Source organism: Meles meles, chromosome 12, assembly GCF_922984935.1.
Source record: "Meles meles chromosome 12, mMelMel3.1 paternal haplotype, whole genome shotgun sequence".
NCBI classification, from domain to species: domain Eukaryota; kingdom Metazoa; phylum Chordata; class Mammalia; order Carnivora; family Mustelidae; genus Meles; species Meles meles.
Genome location: NC_060077.1, coordinates 6,384,233 through 6,404,236, shown reverse-complemented (window position 1 = coordinate 6,404,236; position 20,004 = coordinate 6,384,233). Strand labels below are relative to the sequence as shown.

General features: G+C 49.9%; 1 protein-coding gene across 1 annotated transcript in view; it reads right to left on the bottom strand.

Annotated features, from left to right (window-relative positions):
* The window catches only part of KSR2 (kinase suppressor of ras 2), a 403,084-nt gene that overhangs the window by 83,158 nt on the left and 299,922 nt on the right, over nucleotides 1–20,004 (bottom strand). Inside the window, exons 6-7 of the mRNA XM_046024145.1 lie at nucleotides 14,379–14,448; nucleotides 10,950–11,033 (exon numbers count right to left, since the gene is read on the bottom strand). Of these exons, the coding sequence (XP_045880101.1) occupies nucleotides 10,950–11,033; nucleotides 14,379–14,448 (154 nt within the window). The remainder of the gene's footprint in view (nucleotides 1–10,949; nucleotides 11,034–14,378; nucleotides 14,449–20,004) is intronic.

The window sequence follows — 20,004 nt, the reverse complement described above, 5'->3', positions numbered from 1 at the left end:
TGGAAAGGGCTTATTTAAAAACTTTTCCTTGAAGGGGCTTACATCCTTTTTTTTTTTTAAACGTTCAAAGCTAATAGGATAAGCTTCAGCTATCGAGAAAAGTTCCTTACGTGGAGTATCTCGTTCCCCAAAGGAGCTGCTGGCTAAATGAGACATCCTCTCCCTCTGAAAATTAAATATGTGCATTTATCTGGAGGGCAAGATCTGGGTCTTCCTCATTTTATAGCTGCCGTTCCTGTTCCCCTTTCAGTGCCTGGTCTGGTGGCTGGTGTATAAAAATGCTGAATAAATACTACAGACAGGGAGGGACAGAGAAGGACAGACAAAGGAAGGAAGGGCAAAGGGAAAGCCATCACACACCACTGGTGTATGGGATTGAATCGTCTCTGTCAAAAAGCTTCTTGAAATGATTCCTGCTTTTTTTACAAATGGTATCCCCTGCCGCTTGTGAAATGCAGGTATGTCCCTGTCGGCGTCCCCTTCTCGCTGCCCTCCCTTCCTCCCCAGTGTGAGGACAGGGGACAGGGTTTGGGCTAGAAGCACACCAGACTTGCATGGACCTCGCCCGGGGAACTGTGGGGGACAAATGTCCCCTTTATTTATTTTTTTTAAAGATTTTTATTTATTTGTCAGAGAGAGAGAGAGAGACAGAGAGAGAGAGAGATCACAAGTAGGCAGAGAGGCAGGCAGAGACAGAGGGAGAAGCAGGCTCCCTGCCCAGCAAGGAGCCCGATATGGGACTCGATCCCAGGACGCTGGGATCATGACCTGAGCTGAAGGCAGCCGCTTAACCAACTGAGCCACCCAGGCGTCCCAAATGTCCCCTTTATGAGCAGTTTTGTTGTTTCCTTAATGGACGTGTCCTGTCCCCCAGCAGCCCTGTGGGTCATGTGACCCCAGAGCCTGTGTGACCCTGGGATCAGGATGTTAGTCTTCCCTGAAGAGCGGGGCAAGGCTCCTGCCTGTGAACACAGTCCCCCATCCATTTCAAATGGTTCACTGAGCTATTCTAATCAATTAAGAAGAAGTTGGCTCCAAGCAGACAAACCCGCCTTTCTCTAGTGCATACCAGCTTGCTTTGCAATCCATCTGCGCAGGACACAGCCTTTCCTTCCTGAGGGCCAGTGGTGTGTTTTAAAAACCCAACCTCTGATGGAGGGAACGTTAAAGAAACACCAACTTCGGGCCAGGTGTTCTTACATAACCTGTTTGCTCTGAACAACAGTGCCACGAAGGGTGGATACCATCACGTCCATTTCAAAGTTAGGAAGACCGAGGCTCAGTAAGCAGCCTGATCATACAGGCAGTAAAGGGCAGAGTGAGAATCATTCATTCATTCACGCACCCAAAACATGACTGTCTTCCCTCTTTGTGCCAGATGCTCTGTGAGGTCCTGGCCATGTGTCATAAGACAGGGCCAGAATTCTTTCTTCAATCATCTCTCTTGCAAACATTTAGCATGGGGCTCACCATCCGGGGATGCGAACCCACCTCTCACTATTTTAAGCATGAACATCTCTCAGCTGCCTCTGAGTGGATGAGAACTGGCTCTTGGGGCCTTGGGTTGGCAAGAACCACTTTCCTTCCAGAAGTAACTTTGGAGGTCTATGGCACAAACAATATTTACTGAACGCTTTCTATATGCCAAGTACATACGTGCTAGCTCTGGACATACAAAGAGTGAACAACACGGACACAGCCCTACTCTCAGCCAGTTTAAAGTCTGGTCAGAGGGACAGGCAGGTATGTTGCCCAACACATCCTGGTTATGTAATATGGAATGACGGTAGAGGACAGGGCGTAGCACTTTGGACCTGAGGGAAGTCCGGGAGGGCTTCCTGGAGGAAGTGGCAACTGAGCTGAGCCTGAAGGATAAATGTGCAAGTGCGCAAATTCGGCTATATCTGAATTACATATCCGAATATATATATCCAAATATAGCCGAAGTGCGCAAGAGAGATCCAGGCAGGAGCAAAAAAAAGGCAGTTCAAAGATGTGTTGATTGATGGGCACGTGGCCTGCCACAGGGGTAGACATTTCGATGAAGCTGGAGCTCTGGGTGTGAGGAGGGAGATAGTGAGAAGGCTGGAAGGACAGATGAGCAAGGGATGATGCCATTTAGCATCGTGAGCCTGGATCTGCCCTGAGAGCAAGAGAGAACCAAGGAAGGATTTTAAACAGGGAGGTGAAGGCTAGATCAGCATTTTGGGAAGCCCCCCTCTGGCAGCAGATAGCTAAAATTAAAGGGCGTCCCTCACTCATTCTCTCTCTGACCTTCTCCCTCTGTTTTCTTTTTCCCAGCTCACAGCATTAAGAGTTTCTCAAGGCTTCCTGCAAAATCACTAAACCAAATCATTGTGCCCTTTCCCATGGGGCTTGTTTTGTTGAATACCCCAACCGAACAGTTTTGTCTCATCTGGGTTCCCTTGCGGTCTCTCATTTGGGCTGATGCTTCTAGAAATGCCCCCATATGCTCTCAGTGGAGGATATCAAAAACACTTCTTCCCGTCCCTGCTGACAACTCAGTGAAGCGGAGCTCTTTGGCCCAAGACTGGGTTAGGGAAAACGACAACAGAAATGAACAAGGTTGGGGGGAGTATTAATGTAGAGATCATCCTGGAAGCTCCAGCCAAATAATGAACAATGATGAAGAAAACCCAGCACTTCTCCCCATAGGAGGATATAGTGCAGGAAAGCTGTGATTTATTAGCTGTTGGAGATGTCCCCCTTCTCATCTCGCAACTTCCACCAAGAGAGGAGAGAGTGACCCCAGAGTCTTCTTGGCTCCCAAGCCCCAGAAGTGCTCATCAAAACACAAAGACCAGTTGGCCGTCTTTCAATCCAAGAAATAGGGGAGAGGATAGCCGGCTGGGGAAAGGAGGAGGAAAAGATGACCAGCTCTGGTCCAGGGTCAGGTTGAGAACATTCTGCCTCGGGGCTAGCCTTTGTGGCTGGCCTACTGTGTGACTGGCCCTTTGCAAAGTGGTTAAGAGTTTGGGATCTCGAATCATAGATACCGGTGGTTTGATGAGCAGATCTAGCTACTGGGAGACTCTGGCTTTACTCCTGAAGGCCAGCGTTTTCCTCATCTGTAAAATGACGGTGGACAAACCCTACCTTCCATGGTTGTTGCAAGGATTACATGAGATCATGCATAAAAGTGTTTAGCAAAATGTCCAGCACTTAGTAAGCCCTCGACACATGTTATCATGGGCACCATCATCATCCCATTCAACGCCCACCTGGGCATCCAGTAAAATCATAATCCCCCTTCCCATACAACTGTTAACGGGATGCAGTTTTGCATGTACTAGGTAAAAACTCATATAAGGGAGCACGAATTCCCATTATGATCGTTGCAAAACACAGAAATGTTTCTATTAATGGAATAGTAAGTCCGGGCTCTAAGCTGGTGATCTCCGAAACGCACGCTCATAATTATATCCTGCCAATATCCTGTGTGTCGTGCAAATTCCTGAAGCTTTCGGGAGGCTTGCAGCAGCTGTGACATCAGTGCCGATCACCTCCCCAGTTTTTCCAGGGTGTGGGAAATTAGTGCAGCCGTGGCTCAAACCAACCGTGGCTTACTTTTCCCTCCTAGCTAGCTCATCACCTGTGGCCGGAGTTGCTGTACAAAGTCAGGACATTTTCAGATCAAACATTGTGTTTTGAGGCAAAAACACAGGTTAGGAGATGCTACAGGGCACGATAGGAACCGAGAAGAGCAGAAAATCCAAGTGACTAGGTCCAGTAATGGAGCAAAACTGGATAAAGGAGTGCACGGCTCATTTAAATGAAAATTAGTAAAGTGACAGTTTACAGAAAGAGAAATGGAAAGCATGTCCAGCCGGGCTGCTGAAGGTAGGAGGAGAAGGGAGGTACAGAAAGGGCATGCAAACAATGGAATAAATCGGAAATCCTGTGAGGCTTAACTCAGTTTTCCAAGCTCACTCCTGACCTTCCCAAGAAAATACTTATGGGCCTCACCCCTCCAGAAGCAGGCAGTGACCTAGTTTGGAACACATGAAGTGTTTTAATTTGCAGAGCTCTGCCCCGACCCACCTAGGTCACCTGGGACATGGGACTTTCAGTGCTAAGTCCCAGGCAAACTGAGATGTTTGATGACTCTGTTGAATATTTCAGTAATGGTATTCTAACGCTGACAATCCAGAACTGAATGATGTATGCCTCAGTCCCACTGGTTGGCAGTGACTGATTCGTTACATAAACCAGCTGTTTTCCACCAAGGGTAACTTTGCTCCCCCCAGGAAGATCTGGTAAAGTCTGGGGACACTTTTGGTTGTCACAACGGGGGATGGGGTGTGTATCTGTGTGTGTGTGTGTGTGTGTGTGTGTTGTGGGGTTGCTCCTGGCATCTGGTGAGTGGAGGCTAGCCATGCTGCTCAGGATCCTGCAATGATCCCACCCAGACCAAGAATTATCTGGGCCCAAATTTCAACAGTGCTGAGATTGAGAAGCCCTGATATAAACGCTTGGACATGTCCCCAAGAAGTGGGATGGTTTGGAAAATCCCAAAAGACAAATGGGGAACAAGTACTAAAGAAAAGGAGGGAAGGTGATAAATTTTCCAGAACTTCGACCTCGTGTCAACACATGGAGGAGATTTAGCGAGTAGGTTTCTCTTCCTACTTCGCATTAACAGAAAATCAGTTTCTACAACTAAATAAAGGTGGAATGATTTATTGAAAGATTCTGATTGGAGGGAATCCCCACGCCATTAATGTGATCGGTGCACTCACATCACACGAATGGTTTGGCCTCATTTTACATCAGAGAGATTTATAAACTTCCTCAGAATCACACAGCTGGGAAGTAGAAGAGCCAGGACCCAAACTCAGCTCTCTCTGGCTCCAGGGTGTGGATCCTGCTGTCGTTTTATGGTAAAACAACAACGCTGGGTTCCCTAGATGCGGGTCCTAAGATGGGTGTTCTCCTGAGCGATATATGGAAGGAGTTCTCCAAGAGAGACCGATTCCATTGTAGGGGGAGCCGAATAGGAAATGGGGGAGAAGCTAAGCTAAGATGTGGTTTCAAGTGACTCTGGTCTCAGCTTGATCCGTCTGGAGCTCTGGACCATGAATTGGACCACAGACGGTGTCTGCCCTGAGGCAAGCTAGCTGCCCTTCTGTATACCTACCCCAGTGAGTGCTTGGCTCTGAGCCAGTTGGGGAGGGGAGGCTCCCCCCTCCCCAGGCACTTTGCTCTTTCCCCACAAGCAAACCTCCAGTGGAGGTCTCAGGTTTGAGCTGTTAGCAGCGGCGTCCACAGCCACTGGTAAATGAGGTCCCTGGATATACATCCAGACATACATGGGTAGGGGAAGGCGGTGCTCTGTGGTTACTGACTTTATCATCCTGTCTTCAAAGTAGAGGAGTGAGTACTCCTCCATGGTCTTCAAGAAAAATGAGTCATAGCATCTACAAGGCATTCTGACACCCAAGCCCCTCCTGTCTCAGGCTGTAAGAACAGGTGACTCGGAGAACATCAGAACCCCTGGCTTCTGCCTTGCACTCGACTGTCAGAAGGAAAGGCCACCCTGACACCAGCATTGTTCTCCCCAAGGCCTTGTCCTTGGCAAGCGACTCCCTCCAGCAAGATGACAGGTCCAGCTTCTGAGGAATGGGGCTGGAGCGGGAGGGAGCGGTCCCTACTACCCGGGCCTGGGGCCCCAGGTAACAGTGCCCATGAGTCAGAGCGGCAGGGCCCGGTACTGCAGCTGCTGGCAGAATTAGCTTTTTACGGACCTATTGCATTGCCAGTTACAAGCAACTGCAAAATATGCTCAAGTCCTTCTAAGTCCTGATCCAAGCTTTGCCCTTGCCACGTCCCTGCCCAGAACACCCTTTCCCCTGCTCCACTTGGCTAAGTCCCACTCCTCCCTCAAGACTTCAAAGGCCTCCGGGACGGCCTCCCCTGATGCGAATCACGTATCCCCCTACCCCCAGCCGGGTGTAGCCCCAGCATCTCCCTCCGGAGTAATAATTAACCTACTGGTTCACCCCCACCCTAATTCTAGATCCAGGTTCCTCACTGCAGTGCAAATCTGAACCCTCTGGGAGGCTTATTAAAAATGCAGGTTTCCAGGCCCTACCTCCAGCGTCTGGGCCAGGAAGCCTTGGGAGGCGTCTGGGCCAGGAAGCCTTGGGAATTGTCAGGTGGGACAATTGTAAGCAGCCGTGTCTCCAGGGATGCTGACCCAACCAGAACCACAGCACACTCTAAAAACAGAGTGTTGGGGAGGGGGGCTAAAACACACACAAGAGACAGACAATTCAAATGCTTCTCCACTGACAGTTTTGGAAGACATCCCCTCCTTTCCATACCCAGTCCCTGCAGTTAAAAAACCAAAATAACCCTTGGTTCAAACTCAAGTTTCCTAGAGCAAAAGCCACCCGAATTCACCACTGAGCACTTTCAAGACATGCAGATAGGAGTGGCCAGGTTTCCAGGGATCCAGACCTCGGTTCTGCAGAAACCTGTGGAAAGACCTCGAGAAGGAGGAAAGCTGCAGATAACGCATGAAATGAGAGCTGGGAAACCCATCAGCATCTTCCTGCAGCTGAATCCACAGTCATCAGACAATACGGGGATTGTGCTGACATCCGACCACTTAGAACGAAACTCCACTCCGCGCTCATGAACCTATTAGATGAAAAGTCCTCAATTTAGATAACTGCAAATTGCTTTCTGAGCATAATTTCCTATTAGTTTGCTAATCTCTCTATTCAGAACGCCAACAAGACAGCTGATGATAATTCCGGAGGAAGTGGCCATTAAGCCGAAGGAGGAGGAGGGGGGTTAGACATTTGTGAGTATCCTGGCTTCCTGGGTAGGGGGGGTACCCCAAAATTAATCCATAAATTTAGTAACAGTATTTGCTTTCGTGTATCATGTTCTTATAATACACCAGGTACCGGGGGCTGAGCCTTTTACCTTACTTACCTCACTTGGGGTTTTTTGAGGCTTTTTTGTTTCTTTGTTTGTGTTTGTGTTTGTGTTTTTTTTTTTTTAAACAATCTAGTGAGGGAGATATTATTTTCTTCTTTTGGCAGAAGAGGAAATGGGGCTCAGAAGTGGTCACATGACTGTTAGTAGTGGAGTCAGGATTCAATTACGGGTGTGTGCGTGTGACCTACAACCCCGGATTCCAATCACGCCTTATCTTTTGGCTTATCACACAAATACTTACTGGATGAGCATGCTGGAGAGATGATGATGAACAATACTCAAGTTTACAGAACGAGGCCAAGAGATGAAATAACACAAAAGCCTAAAAAATAGTTAGCAAAATTGACCGTCTATAAAAACAACCACAAAACAAAACAAAAACAAAAACAAACAAAAAAACACACAAAAACCCAAAACCAAAAAAACCCCAAAAAACCACCACTACCACCAACAAACAAAAAAAACAACAAATCCCAAAAAGCAAACCTCATCTACTGAAACATCAGGCTGGAGAATAAAGAGTGATTTTGTCAAACTGCTACTTTTATGTAGTAAATGCGGTTCTCAAAATGCGGTCCCAGGACCGGCAGTACCTGTGTCCCTGCTACATCAGAGACTCTCAGGCAGGCCCAGGAATCTGTGTTTTAACAAACCCTCCAGGGGATTCTGATGTCCACCTGAGTTCGAGACCCCTGATCTAGACAAAGAAAATCAGCTCGACAAGGAATCTGGAGATAACTCAGAGCAGTGCTTCTCCAGCCTTAACGTGTACAAGAATCCCTAGAACAGTCTTAAAATGATACCACAGGTCTGGGCAGGGTTTTATTTATTTTTTTTTATATTTTATTTATTTGACAGAAATCACAACTAGGCAGAAAGGCGGGCAGAGAGAGAGGAGGAAGCAGGCTCCCTGCGGAGCAGAGAGCCCGATGCGGGGGCTCGATCCTAGGACCCTGGGATCATGACCTGAGCCGAAGGCAGAGGCTTTAACCCACTGAGCCACCCAGGCACCCCAAGAGTCTGCATTTCTAACCAGCTCCCAGGTGATGCTGATGCTGCTGGTCCAGGGACCACACGTGGAGCCGCCTGGGTCCAATCCAATCCTTCACCCCGCAGGTTGCTGGCAATAACAGAACCAGCAATGCTCTAGGTTTCAGGGCGGGGGGGGGGGGCACTGTCTTCAGGGCAGATTGAAACTCGCGCCTCTGGGATGCTTTAGGACAACAGGAAATGACTTGTGCCACAGATTACTACTTTTCCCAAGTTCCCATTCGAGTGTGAGATCTTCCCTGGGCACTTTAATTCAAATCCTAGCCCTTCCCCCAGCCCCTCCTCACCCCCCTCGCTGCTTTGTTCTCCTTTGCACTTAGGGTCCTCTGAACAGAAAGATGACCTATTTCACTGGTTTGTTGACTGTCCCTCCACTCCCCTGGCACTGTACGTTCCACGAGGGCAGGGCTTTTGTGTGTTTTAGTCACTGTGATTCCCCTTCAGCCTCGAACTGTGCCTGGATTATAGTAGGTGCTCAATAAACAGCTGAGCAAATGAACAATTCCGCCCCCCCCCCCAAAAGGCTGCTTCCTGGTTCTTGGTGCCACCTCTCTGCACTGTCATCTGTCATGGCTCTTTACGCACACACTTCAGTTCTACCGAAATTCATTTCTCTACAGGTGCATCTTCCCCAAGTTCTGTTGCAGCTACAAGCACAAAATTGTTGTAAGTTACACAAATGTCAAAATACTGGAAGCACGCCGGACCTTTGGAGCAACTACAGACTCTGCTTCCACCGTTCTGGAAGCTTCTCTAAGAGCTGAGCAAATTGGTGAGATCAACAGTGCAATCCAACCTCGGCTGAATTCTGCTTCTTACACCCCAGGAGCCATTTCTGCACCAGGTGGAGTGAGGAAGAATGCTCTTTGACAGAACATGGTCATGTGGGGTGAGAACATTTCATTGGCTCCTTCCCACAGCCCCATGGAAGGGGCCAGCATCACACCCACTTCACAGAGTGGAAAACTGAACCCCAAGATGACTGATAAGTCGTCGGCTCGAGCTCAGACAGAGAATGTAGCAGTGGGACTGGGACTCACATTCAGTTCTGGCTACTTCCAAAGCCTGTGCTTCTCCCCCTGGTTCCCATCCCTTCTCCAACCTCCTCCCCCACTCCCGGCAGGGTCTGAGTCTTTGTTCATTACTTCTAGAACAGGAAGCAAGAGCAAAGGCCGCCTCAGAGTTCCGCCTCTCGGGCTGAAAATTAAAACGGCTCAGGAAGTGTTCAGCCTCACTGACTCCTGGCTGCGTCCCTGTCACCTAATTACTTGACTTCAAAGCCTCCACTCGGCAGGTGTGAGGATGTGAGAGCTGCCGCTTCCCTCAGAACACGGTGTGACTGGTGTGAGTACGCAAGGATGAGACAGGCCCCTTGGGGGCAGCGGGTGTGTGGGGAGTATCAGTGCACCCGAGGGCCTGGCCTCAAGCCTCTCAGAGTCAGAAAGGCCAGGGATCACCATGAGGGCTCCCTCACCTGAGAGACAGGATCTAGGGGGGACCAAGGCGGTCATTCTGGGCCATTGCTCCCCACTGCCCCTTATGCCTGGGAGCTTATGGCCCCTTATGGCTAATTAATCCTCCCCAACTCCGGGAAGGAAGGGAGCTCAGCCTTACCTCTGTTACTCAGGTGAGACACCCAGGCAGTGGGGAGAATAAGCGCTCGCCACCGCTCTGTCCCCTCCACCAAGGGGCAGCGATGTGCAGAGACCAGAAGGAGCCCAAAGGGGTGTGGCCAGCCTGGGCTGGACAAGGAAAGAGAGATTCCTACATTCTTTTCAATTGAACTGTTCCTATCAAGCAGACAGAGGCATGCTCACGTGGCGTTCTCAGATACAGTTAAACGTTATTAACAATCTTACAGGAATTGGACCAGAAAAGTATTTTGCACACGCTTATGGCAGGAGCGAGGGAGGCCAGGCAGAAAGGCATTCCCGACCTCTGACAGAGGACAGAGCTCTGAGCCTGGCACTGGGCTGTGTCCTTGAGTCCTGATTTGTTGGGTACTAACCACATCAGGCAGGAAGGAAGATTCTTCTTTTCATGCAGATTTAAAAAAAAAAATGAGGAAGAGAAATGTGGGGTGCCTTGTCCAAGGTCATAGCTGGAACGGAACAGAGCCAGGATTTGAACTCATCTTAGTCTGACTACAGAGTCCACGTCGGACATTTTTTCTGCCACTTCTGCCTTTTGCCAGCCACAAGCTGGCACGGGTGTGTGCAAGTGGGGGGGGGGGGCGGTTTGCAAGGTCGAGCCTTCCCAACCAGAACTTGAGACCAACATGAAGCCACACAGGGGAGAGGAGTTAGGGGTTGGGACTGTGTGACCTCAGGCAGGGGCTCCTCCTGGCTGAGACTCGGCTTCCACATCTGTAAAACACGGAGAATCAGGATACTCTCCTCGGAGGAGAAACAACAAAGGAGGGAAGGACTTCACAAACTCTAACTCAGGAATTGGCAAACTACGTGTGACGAGCCAAAGCCAGCCTGTAGCATAAATTTGTAAATAAGGTGTTACTGGAATAAATGTGTCACACCCGTTCGTTGACAGACTGTCCGTGGTGGCTCTTCTGCCTCGGGGCAGAGTTGAGTCGTTGGGTCTGCAGACCCTAACGTGTTTACCATTTAGCCAACCGGACCAAAAGCGGACCAACCCCTGATCTTAGAGGCTACAAATGTGCAAATACGGCGGTGCCTCGGCAAACACTTTTCCACATTTCCCACATCATCCAACGGCTCTGCTGCTTCCTCCAAATTGCCCTCCTTGACCCCTTCCCCAAAGGTAGAGGTTCCCTTAAGACACGGTTCTGAAACATGGAGCAAGCGATCCTCCGGAGATCCAAGAAATCAAACCTCTGTAAGCTATTTCAGAGCCCAGCACGGCTCCCGCGGACCTCAGACACCACGAAAACATTTCTGGATGCAGCCACTTACTTGCAATTTTTGCACTTGAGGCCGAAAAGCATTCCTTTCCCACAGACTGTGCACGTCTGAGACATCCAGTACTTGGTGGAAAACCTGTGGAACAGAGACAGAAAACGTTCAAGGGCAAGGTCATGGTGACCGTGCTATCTCTGAAGGATGAGCTGCTTCAAGAGGAAGCACACAGGCCCCGGATTCTAGTCTTGCTTCTTCCAGGACGTGTGACTTCATCAAGTTGTCCAGACCACCGGAGACTTGGTCTTCCTGTCTGTAGAGTGGGGATGATGACCAATGTCACAGGTGATGGGGGGACCCAATGGGCCATGCATGTCAAGGGCCTTCCACCACCTGGCATGTAGTAAGGGCTCACTCAATTGGGCTGTAACTTCATTATTACCTGGACATTTGTGACAAGTCTTGCCTGGTGCCGGGCTATGTGCCGAGTTCAGTACTGGGATGGGGCAATGGATAGGACTAGAGCTGTCCTCAGAGAACCACAAAGCAAGGTGGGGGCTCCCAGGAGCCCACCCATCACCCCATCACTGCCAGTCACATCATCTGGGACACTTTGATGGGGGCCTACCCCCCGAGAAGAGCTGAGGCCTCAAACTTGAGAAGAGGGTCCCCAAAGTGAAAGCTCTTGTAGGCGGTGAGCTCCTCTTCCTCGCCAATCACCACCACTTGCCTTGCGGCAAACGCAAGGCAGTTAGGAGGGCTCTGCACAGACAGCTAGGAGAGGGAACCGTCGGGAACAGAGGCACATCACATTAACTTCCCGGGGCTCTCGCTGCTGCTGGGGTGCTTTCTTCTCTCAAGAGATACCAGGCAGCAGCGGGGCTGGCCCCAGAGAAGTGCTGAAGGTTGCCGGGTCAGAGTTAATTTTCATTTTCAATTTTTGCCACCTTCCGCAGGAGTTGTATCTAATCTCCTCTACCTCCGAGTGTCAAAATGAATATCAGAAGTGATTATGTAACTCGGTGCTTGAGAACTTTGAGGGCAAGGCTGCATCCCTCTGCGTTACCAACATGCTTGATTTGGGTCAGTCACCCTCCGAGCGGGACCAGCTGCAGTCCAAAGCCTGTGTATCGAAGCAAATGGTAATATTTGGAATGGGGGCTCTTGTGACTGAGGAAACTTCCTCTCCTTTTCTGGACTGGGGGGTGGTTGGTTCAGTCTTTTTCTGTCCCTTCCACGGGGCCAGCAAGTCTGGCAGGCCCTACCGTGTGCCATTTGGCAGCTCTTGGAAATGAAAAGAACAGGCTTGTGGTAACCCCCCACCCCCCGCAACCAGCCCACTGTGTGGGGACCGCGGGCGGGCAGCACGAGCCTTGGAGCCTAGAGTTCTCTCTCTTTCCAGTCCTCTCCCATCTCTGGGATCAGCTCTCTCTCCTCCTGAACTCTGGCTGGGGCGACTCTGAGGACGGTGGTAAAATGGGATTTTAATTTCATTTCTTCACCAAGGCTGGGGTGAGTCTATGTCTCCTCCTCCTGGCATGGAGCCCGGGGAGAAACACAGGGTGAGACAAAAGAGTAACAGGGCATCCCAAGTCCCGGCTCCTCCAAGAAGACCTTTCTAATGCCCAAGATCATCACCCTTCCTCTGGGAATCAGTATCTGAGGATGAGGTACACCCAGATCTAACACACTCTAGGTTGCTAGAGCCGCGGGATGAGACCGAGCAAGAAGGCGAGGCTGAGCTAGGGGCAGGGTCAGTCCAGGGGTGAAGCGGGGCCTGGGGTGGGGCCAAATACGGGATGAAGCTAAGCAGGGAGCTACTCAACCCACTGTGGATCTGAGCCAAAGATGGGGTCAATCTAGATGTGGAGCTAAACCAAGGGTGTGGCCAACCTAGGGGTGGAGCTGAGCTAGGGGTTTGGCCAATTCAGGGGCCGAGCTGGCCAGGGGCAGCACTAATTCAGGGGTGGAGCTGAGCCAGGGCGGGACCAATCAGAGGTGGAGCTGTGCCAGGGGCGTGGCCAATCCAGGGGTGGAGCTGAGTCAGGGGTGTGGCCAATCCAGGGGTGGAGCTGAGTCCGGGCCAGACCAATCAGGGGTGGAGCTGTGCCAGGGGTGTGGCCAATCCAGGGGTGGAGCTGAGTCAGGGGTGTGGCCAACCCAGGGGTGGAGCTGAGTCGGGATGGGAGAAATCCAGGGCTGGAGCCGAGTAAGGGGTGTGGCCAACCCAGGGGTGGAGCTGAGTCAGGGGTGTGGCCCACCCAGAGGTGCGGTTGTGCCCGGGGCAGTGGGGAAGCAGACAAGGCGGTTCTCTTTGATGCCTTTCTCCCTCCATCTCCCTGACGAGGTGCCATTCCGGGAGAGTGTGCTCGTTCCCGCCTGGCCCCGCACCCCCAGTGGCGATCTGTCTGCCCCTGATATTGCCCCCGCCCTTGTAGCCCCGCTCCCAGGTACCGTCGCAGCCCTCCACCGGACCGCGAGTCCACAAGGGCGCAGGACCTTGGTCTTGCGCGGTGCTGCTACCCAGGCACAGATATGCTCTACAAATACTAGCGCAAGAAATCCATGAATGAGTGCACAGGTCCCTCGGCTACTTCCCAGAGGCCTCGGTACAAAGAAAACTCTGAGCAGCAGTGTCCGAAGAACACAGAGTGCGAAGTTTAATTAGCTTGTAGGCCCATCAGGGGCGCCTGGGTGGCTCAGTGGGTTAAAGCTTGTAGGCCCATCACATAGTTGTGCAGGGCCTCAGTCTCCCTATCTGTCAAATGGACATAACCACCCTTGTGCTACTTACCCCACTGAGCTTATGGGAGACTGTGAGGATAACGACATAAAATGTAGGAAGTTAAATCTGGAAAGTTAATGAACTTCTTATAAGGGATGTTTAGTAGATACAAGTCTCCTTCCTAAAAGGACAGACATACCCCTGGGGAGGTTACTTCCACGGACCCAACAGGGTTGGAGCTCTGGACTGACGTACACCTCAACAGAGAGGGAGCACCTCTGAGTTCAGTACGAAATCTTGTCTTCTGGGAGGGGAGACCCAAAATTAGGAATGTAAGGCACTTGTTTGACAATGGTACCGTTTACTGAGTGATTATTATACGCCCTTTGCTTGGCACTTGGCATATATTATCTCATTTGCCCTTCACCACACCTACTGGTAGGCAGAATTACCTGGTGAGAAAACTGAGCCTCAGAGAGGTTAAGTAACTTCCTCAAGGTTGCATAGCTTTTCTAGCCAGCTGGAACACAGGAAAGTCGGACTCCAAAGCTCTGGCTTTCTAACCATTGCTTGCTGATTTGACCAGGGCCAGGTTAATAAGATGCCACAACGAGGTTTTGTTTGGTAGAGATGAGGGGGCAATGAAGACACAGGACCTGGAGCAAAATGTCTGCCCAGCCTTTCCCCACTCTGGTGGTCGAAGATCCCAGCCTTCACTGTGCTGGGAGGTGGGCCCCGGTGCCCAAAGGAATCCAGCCTACCTGTGCTTGATGGAGTTGCCGAGGTCTCTGCGAGGGATCTGCGGGGACCAGCGGGGCACGGACAGTGTGTCTGCAGGGAGAGGAGAAAGGAGGAGAAGAGCCCATTACACAGAGGGTCAGAGGTTGGGGCAGGCTCCAGCCAAGCCCTGGGAGGAAGAGGGAGGCTCGCCGGCTTCAGTGACCACCAACATCACTCGCTAAACCGAAGCTAAATGGAACACTGGGTTAACATGTGTTACTTAGACTGAAGCAAGATCCCCTGAGCAGGGCAGCTAGAGAGTGCCGTCAAAGAAGCCAGCTGTGGCAAGAATAAAAATGAGCATCGCTTCCATTTATGGGGTGCTTAGTGTGTGCCAGGCATGTGGCAAGTGACTCACAAGCTTTCATTCATTACATGCTCAAAACGACCCCAAAGAAAGGGGTGGTTAGCATCCCCACCCTACAGACAACACCACTGAGGCTTGGAGCAAGGAAGTCATTGGTGCAGGGTCATACACCTTGCAGAATGCACAGCAGCTGTGAATCCAGATTTGAGAGACTCTAGGGCACACGCAGAAATGTGTGCAAAGTTCTAACATGGTAGATTCCAAATGCCAGGCATGGATGCACTGCTTTCCCCGTTTCGTCCTGTCCCGTAAAGCCCATAAAATTATTTACTTATTATCTTAAGGTAACCCTCTTTGTTTGTTTAAATACACTTGTTTTAAAAGCACACTCTATATTGAAAACTAATGTCACTTTCTGTATATTGTCAGTGATTCTTTAAAATATGTCCAACCATGTACCACTTAAACTCATGTTAAAATAAGTGGATGGAGGGCCACCTGGGTGGCTCAGTTGGTTAAGCATCTGAGCATCTGACTCTTGATTTCAGCTCACGTCATGATCTCAGGGTTGTAGAGTGAGCCCCATTTCAGGCCCGTGCTGGGTGTGGAGTCTGCTTAAGATTCTTTCTCCCTCAGACAACTATCCTCCCTGATAGGAGGAAGTGGAGATGCAACATGGGGGGCTTCGGGGGTAGGAAAAGAATAAATGAAACAAGATGGGATAGGGAGGGAGACAAACCATAAGTGACTCTTAATCTCATAAAACAAACTGAGGGTTGCTGGGGAGGGGGGTCGGGAGAGGGTGGTTGGGTTATGGACATTGGGGAGGGTATGTGCTATGGTGAGTGCTGTGAAGTGTGTAAACCTGGCGATTCATAGACCTGTACCCCTGGGAATAAAAATACATTATATGTTTATAAAAAATAAAAAAATTAAATAGAAAAAAAAGATTCTTTCTCCCTCTCTTCCCCTCTCACCACTTCTCTCTTAAAAAAAATAAGTGGATGGGTTGAGGAGTGAATACAAGAGTGAGTGGATGTATGGATAGACAGATGGGTAAATGGATTGGTAAGCAAGTGGATGGAGGGATGGTGGATGAATGTTTGGATAAGTGGGTAGATGGTCATATGAGCAGGTAGGTGGACGGATGGGTAGGTGGGTGGTTGGATGAATGAATGGATGGATGGATACATGGATTGGTAGGTGGGTGGGTGTATGGATGGGTGGATGAATATTTGGATAGTCAGGTGGACAAGAGGTTGGATAGGTAGGTAGAAATATAGGTAAGTAGGTAGATGGATAGGTGGGTAGGAAGGTGGTCAGAATGGTAAATGGGTGGATGGATGGATGGATGGGTGGATGGACAGATGGATGGATAGGCGGGTGGGTGGATGGATGGATGGATGGATGGATGGACAGATGGATGGATGGATGGGTGGATGGATGGATGGGTGGATGGACAGATGGATGGGTGGATGGGTGGATGGACAGATGGATGGGTGGATGGACGGATGGATGGATGGGTGGATGGATGGGTGGACGAGTGGACGGTGGATGGACAGTGGATGGGTGGATGGGTGGATGGGTGGATAGGTGGATGGATGGTTGGATGTGTGGATGGGTGGATGGACAGATGGACGGGTGTATGGGTGTATGGGTGGATGGATGGGTGGACGGTTGGATGGACAGGTGGATGGGTGGATGGATGGATGGACAGGTAGATGAATGGATGGGTGGGTGGGTGGATGGATGGGTAGGTGGGTGGATGAACTGGTAGGTGGGTAGATATATGTATGGATGGATAAAAAGATGGATAGATAGACTGATGGATGGATGGGAATGAGCAAGAAACCATAAATCACACGGACTTCAGACTGGATGCCTGTCCCCATCTGGTCTTTCTTTTCATGCCTTAAGCTAAATCCCGGGGATTTCCACTAACACTCCGCCTCACGTCCCTCCTCCTCGACCTCGAAGGCCCCGAGGAGGTGTGTGAAACAGCAGCAGAAATGAAGCTGCACTGCGTGTGAAATCTCCACCAGCTAGGGAGAGAGGAAGCGAGTGGCTGACCAATACACCAGCTCTCCTTTCGCAGGCCGGATAGATGAAGCCAGCTCCCTGTTCTCAGTGCTAACGCACACCTATCTCATTTTACACAGCCATTGTTCCGGAGTGGTGTGTTCCCTGGGAGCTGGGCATGTCCGAACTGATCAGAGAGCATTTAACCTCCAACCCACTCCCTCCTCTCTTCTGTCTAAGGACACCATTGACAGCCACCTGAAAGCTGTTTCCAGAAACCCCAATTCTGCCCTTGTAAAGCTGGGACCCTTTCTGGGAGAGCTAGTGATTTTTCAAGCCCAAAGGGCAGAGAAAAGCCACTCGAGAAGCAGTATGGTGTATCAATCAGAGTCATAGCCAGTGGAATTTCCTCCAGTTGAACGAAAATCTAAATGTCACCCAATCCAAGCCATCTTGCCACTTGTTTCAGTTTCTGAGGGAAACAAAAAGGACAAGAAAGAAAAAATGATTTTTAAAAATGAGTGAAAGAGAGCATTCTTTCCATTCCTAGCTCCTCTGGGGACTTAAGTCTGTTTTGGGAAGACGGATGCTACTTTCTAACTCCTTAAAATGCTTTCCCCAGTGCAGGGCAGGTGCAGATGGGACAGCTGGGCTGGAGAGAAAGCGCTCGTTAGCTCTGCTGCACTGGCTCCCCACGGGAAATCTACAAAACTAGGAGTGCCGACTGGGCTTCTTCTCATGGGACATTCATAGTGGCTGTCTAGAAAAGTGTGTCGAGAAAGATACTGAGGCCCAACAGGAAAGAACACCAAGACTGATCAGCCATGTCCACCGTGGGTGAAGAATAAGGTAGAACCAACAAGTCTGTGTATATGTGCCCCTCCTGCAAGGACTGGGACCCCAGCTTCATCTGTATCACCAGGAGCAAAGCAAGTCCTTCTTATATGTTTGCTGAGTCCAAGTGTATTATTTTTTTTTCTTTAAAGATTTTATTTATTTATTTGACAGCGAGAGAGAGAGATCACAAGTAGGCAGAGAGGCAGGCAGAGAGAGAGAGAGGGAAGCAGGCTCCCTGCCGAGCTGAGAGCCCGATGTAGAACTCGATCCCAGGACCCTGAGATCATGACCTGAGCCGAAGGCAGCGGCTTAACCCACTGAGCCACCCAGGCGCCCCGAGTCCAAGCGTATTATGATGGAAGCGCGAGTTAACTGATTGCTTGGTATGTGTTAGGCAATGGGCTGTGCAGTGCAGACCTGGAAACTATGTCTCCGTGCAGTCAATTGTTCTTCCCTACAAGACACAGGGCTCAGAGACGCAGTAACGTGCTAGAGGTCGCGCAGCTAGGCACCAGAAGAACCTCACAGAGTCATTCTGCCATTGCTCGTAAGTCCTGCAAATGCCCCTTCACCAGTATTCTCAGCCAAGGTAACCTGTGCCTCCCAAGGGACATCGGACAATGGTTGTCACAGTGGGGTTAGGAGGTGTTATTGGTACCCAGTGGGTGGAGGCCATGGATTCGGGTCAACATCCTATAATGCACAGGCCAGCCCCTCCATCAAAGAATTAACCAGCCCCAAATGCCGAAAGCACCAAGGCTGAGAAGCCCTGATCTAGATATTTTCCACTTTCCTAACCACCTTATATCCCCCTGCCACCAACCCCAAGAAACCAACCTAGTACTTCTGAAGCTCAAGTCAGCAGAGAACAAATCCTCTTTTATTATAAGCACATCTCACTTTCAGATTCATATCCCGGTTATGCTGTTATTCTCAATTACAGCACCTTCTCAAGAAGGAGAAGTAATTAAGTTTAGTCCTTTGGTTTCATTTCCTTCTGGTTGAAGGGGTGAATTCTGTCAATTACATCGCACAGTTACAGCATCATTAGTCTCAAGCAGTAATAACCAGCACGCGGCTTCGAACGTGGGTGTGCAGACCTGAACTTCGAGATCCTCACTTTACTTTCTCCGTGTGGATTTCATTAAACTTGCCAACTCGAGCCTAAAAGCAAAGGAAAACTGTTTAAAGGGAAGGGGGGGTGGAAATCTATGAAAATCCAGGCCTTATCATAACAGAGAAGGCAAACAGCATTTACAGCAATTAAACTGATACAGAAACTTCTGTTTAACAATCAAAGCGCCTATTAAGATGTCTCCATAGCTGAACAAAAGCTTCTTTTCTACTCTAATTTTCTGATAACAAGTCATGCAGACACGGAGACAGAATTGTGCGCGTCCCTGGTGCCTTCAGTCCCAGGGGTAGAATAATAGAAATCTCTTCTCAGATGTTTTCATTTCCAGTGCACAGAAAGGGAGTGGTGGAGGGAAGGAGGGTTCGTTTCCCCTTCCACAGGTCTCTCTCTATGGCCTCTCAGCTGTTCCTCTGTACAGAAGGGGGGTAAACCAGGACCTTCAGTCTTTGAAATCCCCCTGGGAGCCAGACAGACAGACAGAAGCCCTGACACAAGGAACCGGCATTAATAAAGCATTCACGTTATATAGAGTTTTGAAATGAGAAGCTTGGGTTCTGGCCTGGCAGGAAGGAACTCAGGCCGAAAGAAGTCAGGTGTGTGGAAAATATTTTTTTAGAGATTTTATTTATTTGAAAGAGGGAGACATAGCAAGAGAGGGAACACAAGCTGGGGGAGTGGGAGAGGGAGAAGCAGGCTTCCCGCTGAGCAGGGAGCCCGATACGGGACTCGATCCCAGGACCCTGAGATCATGACCTGAGCCGAAGGCAGACATTTAATGACTGAGCCACCCAGGCACCCCTGGTGTGTGGAAAATATTTTAAAACATTTAACACAGAGACACCAGGTAAAAATAGGGGATGATAAAGCAAAGGAAGAGGAAAAGAAAAAGTATGAGAAAAAAAGATGGTGAAGACAAAGACAAAGAAAAAGAAGAAAAGAAATGAGAAAAATAATGATAGATCTGCTTTTTATTGAATACTGTGGTGTGCCAAGCTCTGGTGCCAAATAAGCTAAGCCCTTTCTGGACGTGACCTCATGTAATCCATCCCTGAGCCTAAGATGCATGGAACCCAGCAGCTGTTAGGATTAGCCCCATCTCACCAAGAGGTAAGTCCGGAAGTCACGCCATTGGCCCAAGGTCACACAGCAAATAAAGGCCGGGACTGGGGTTTTAAATTCAGGTCACCAGAGCTTGGGTTCAATAAATGATGGCCACTTTCATCCCCATTTCACAGACAGGAACACTGAGGCTTAGAAGCACTAAGCCGTCATCCATAGCTAGTGACTGAGCTGGGATTAGAAGCACCGA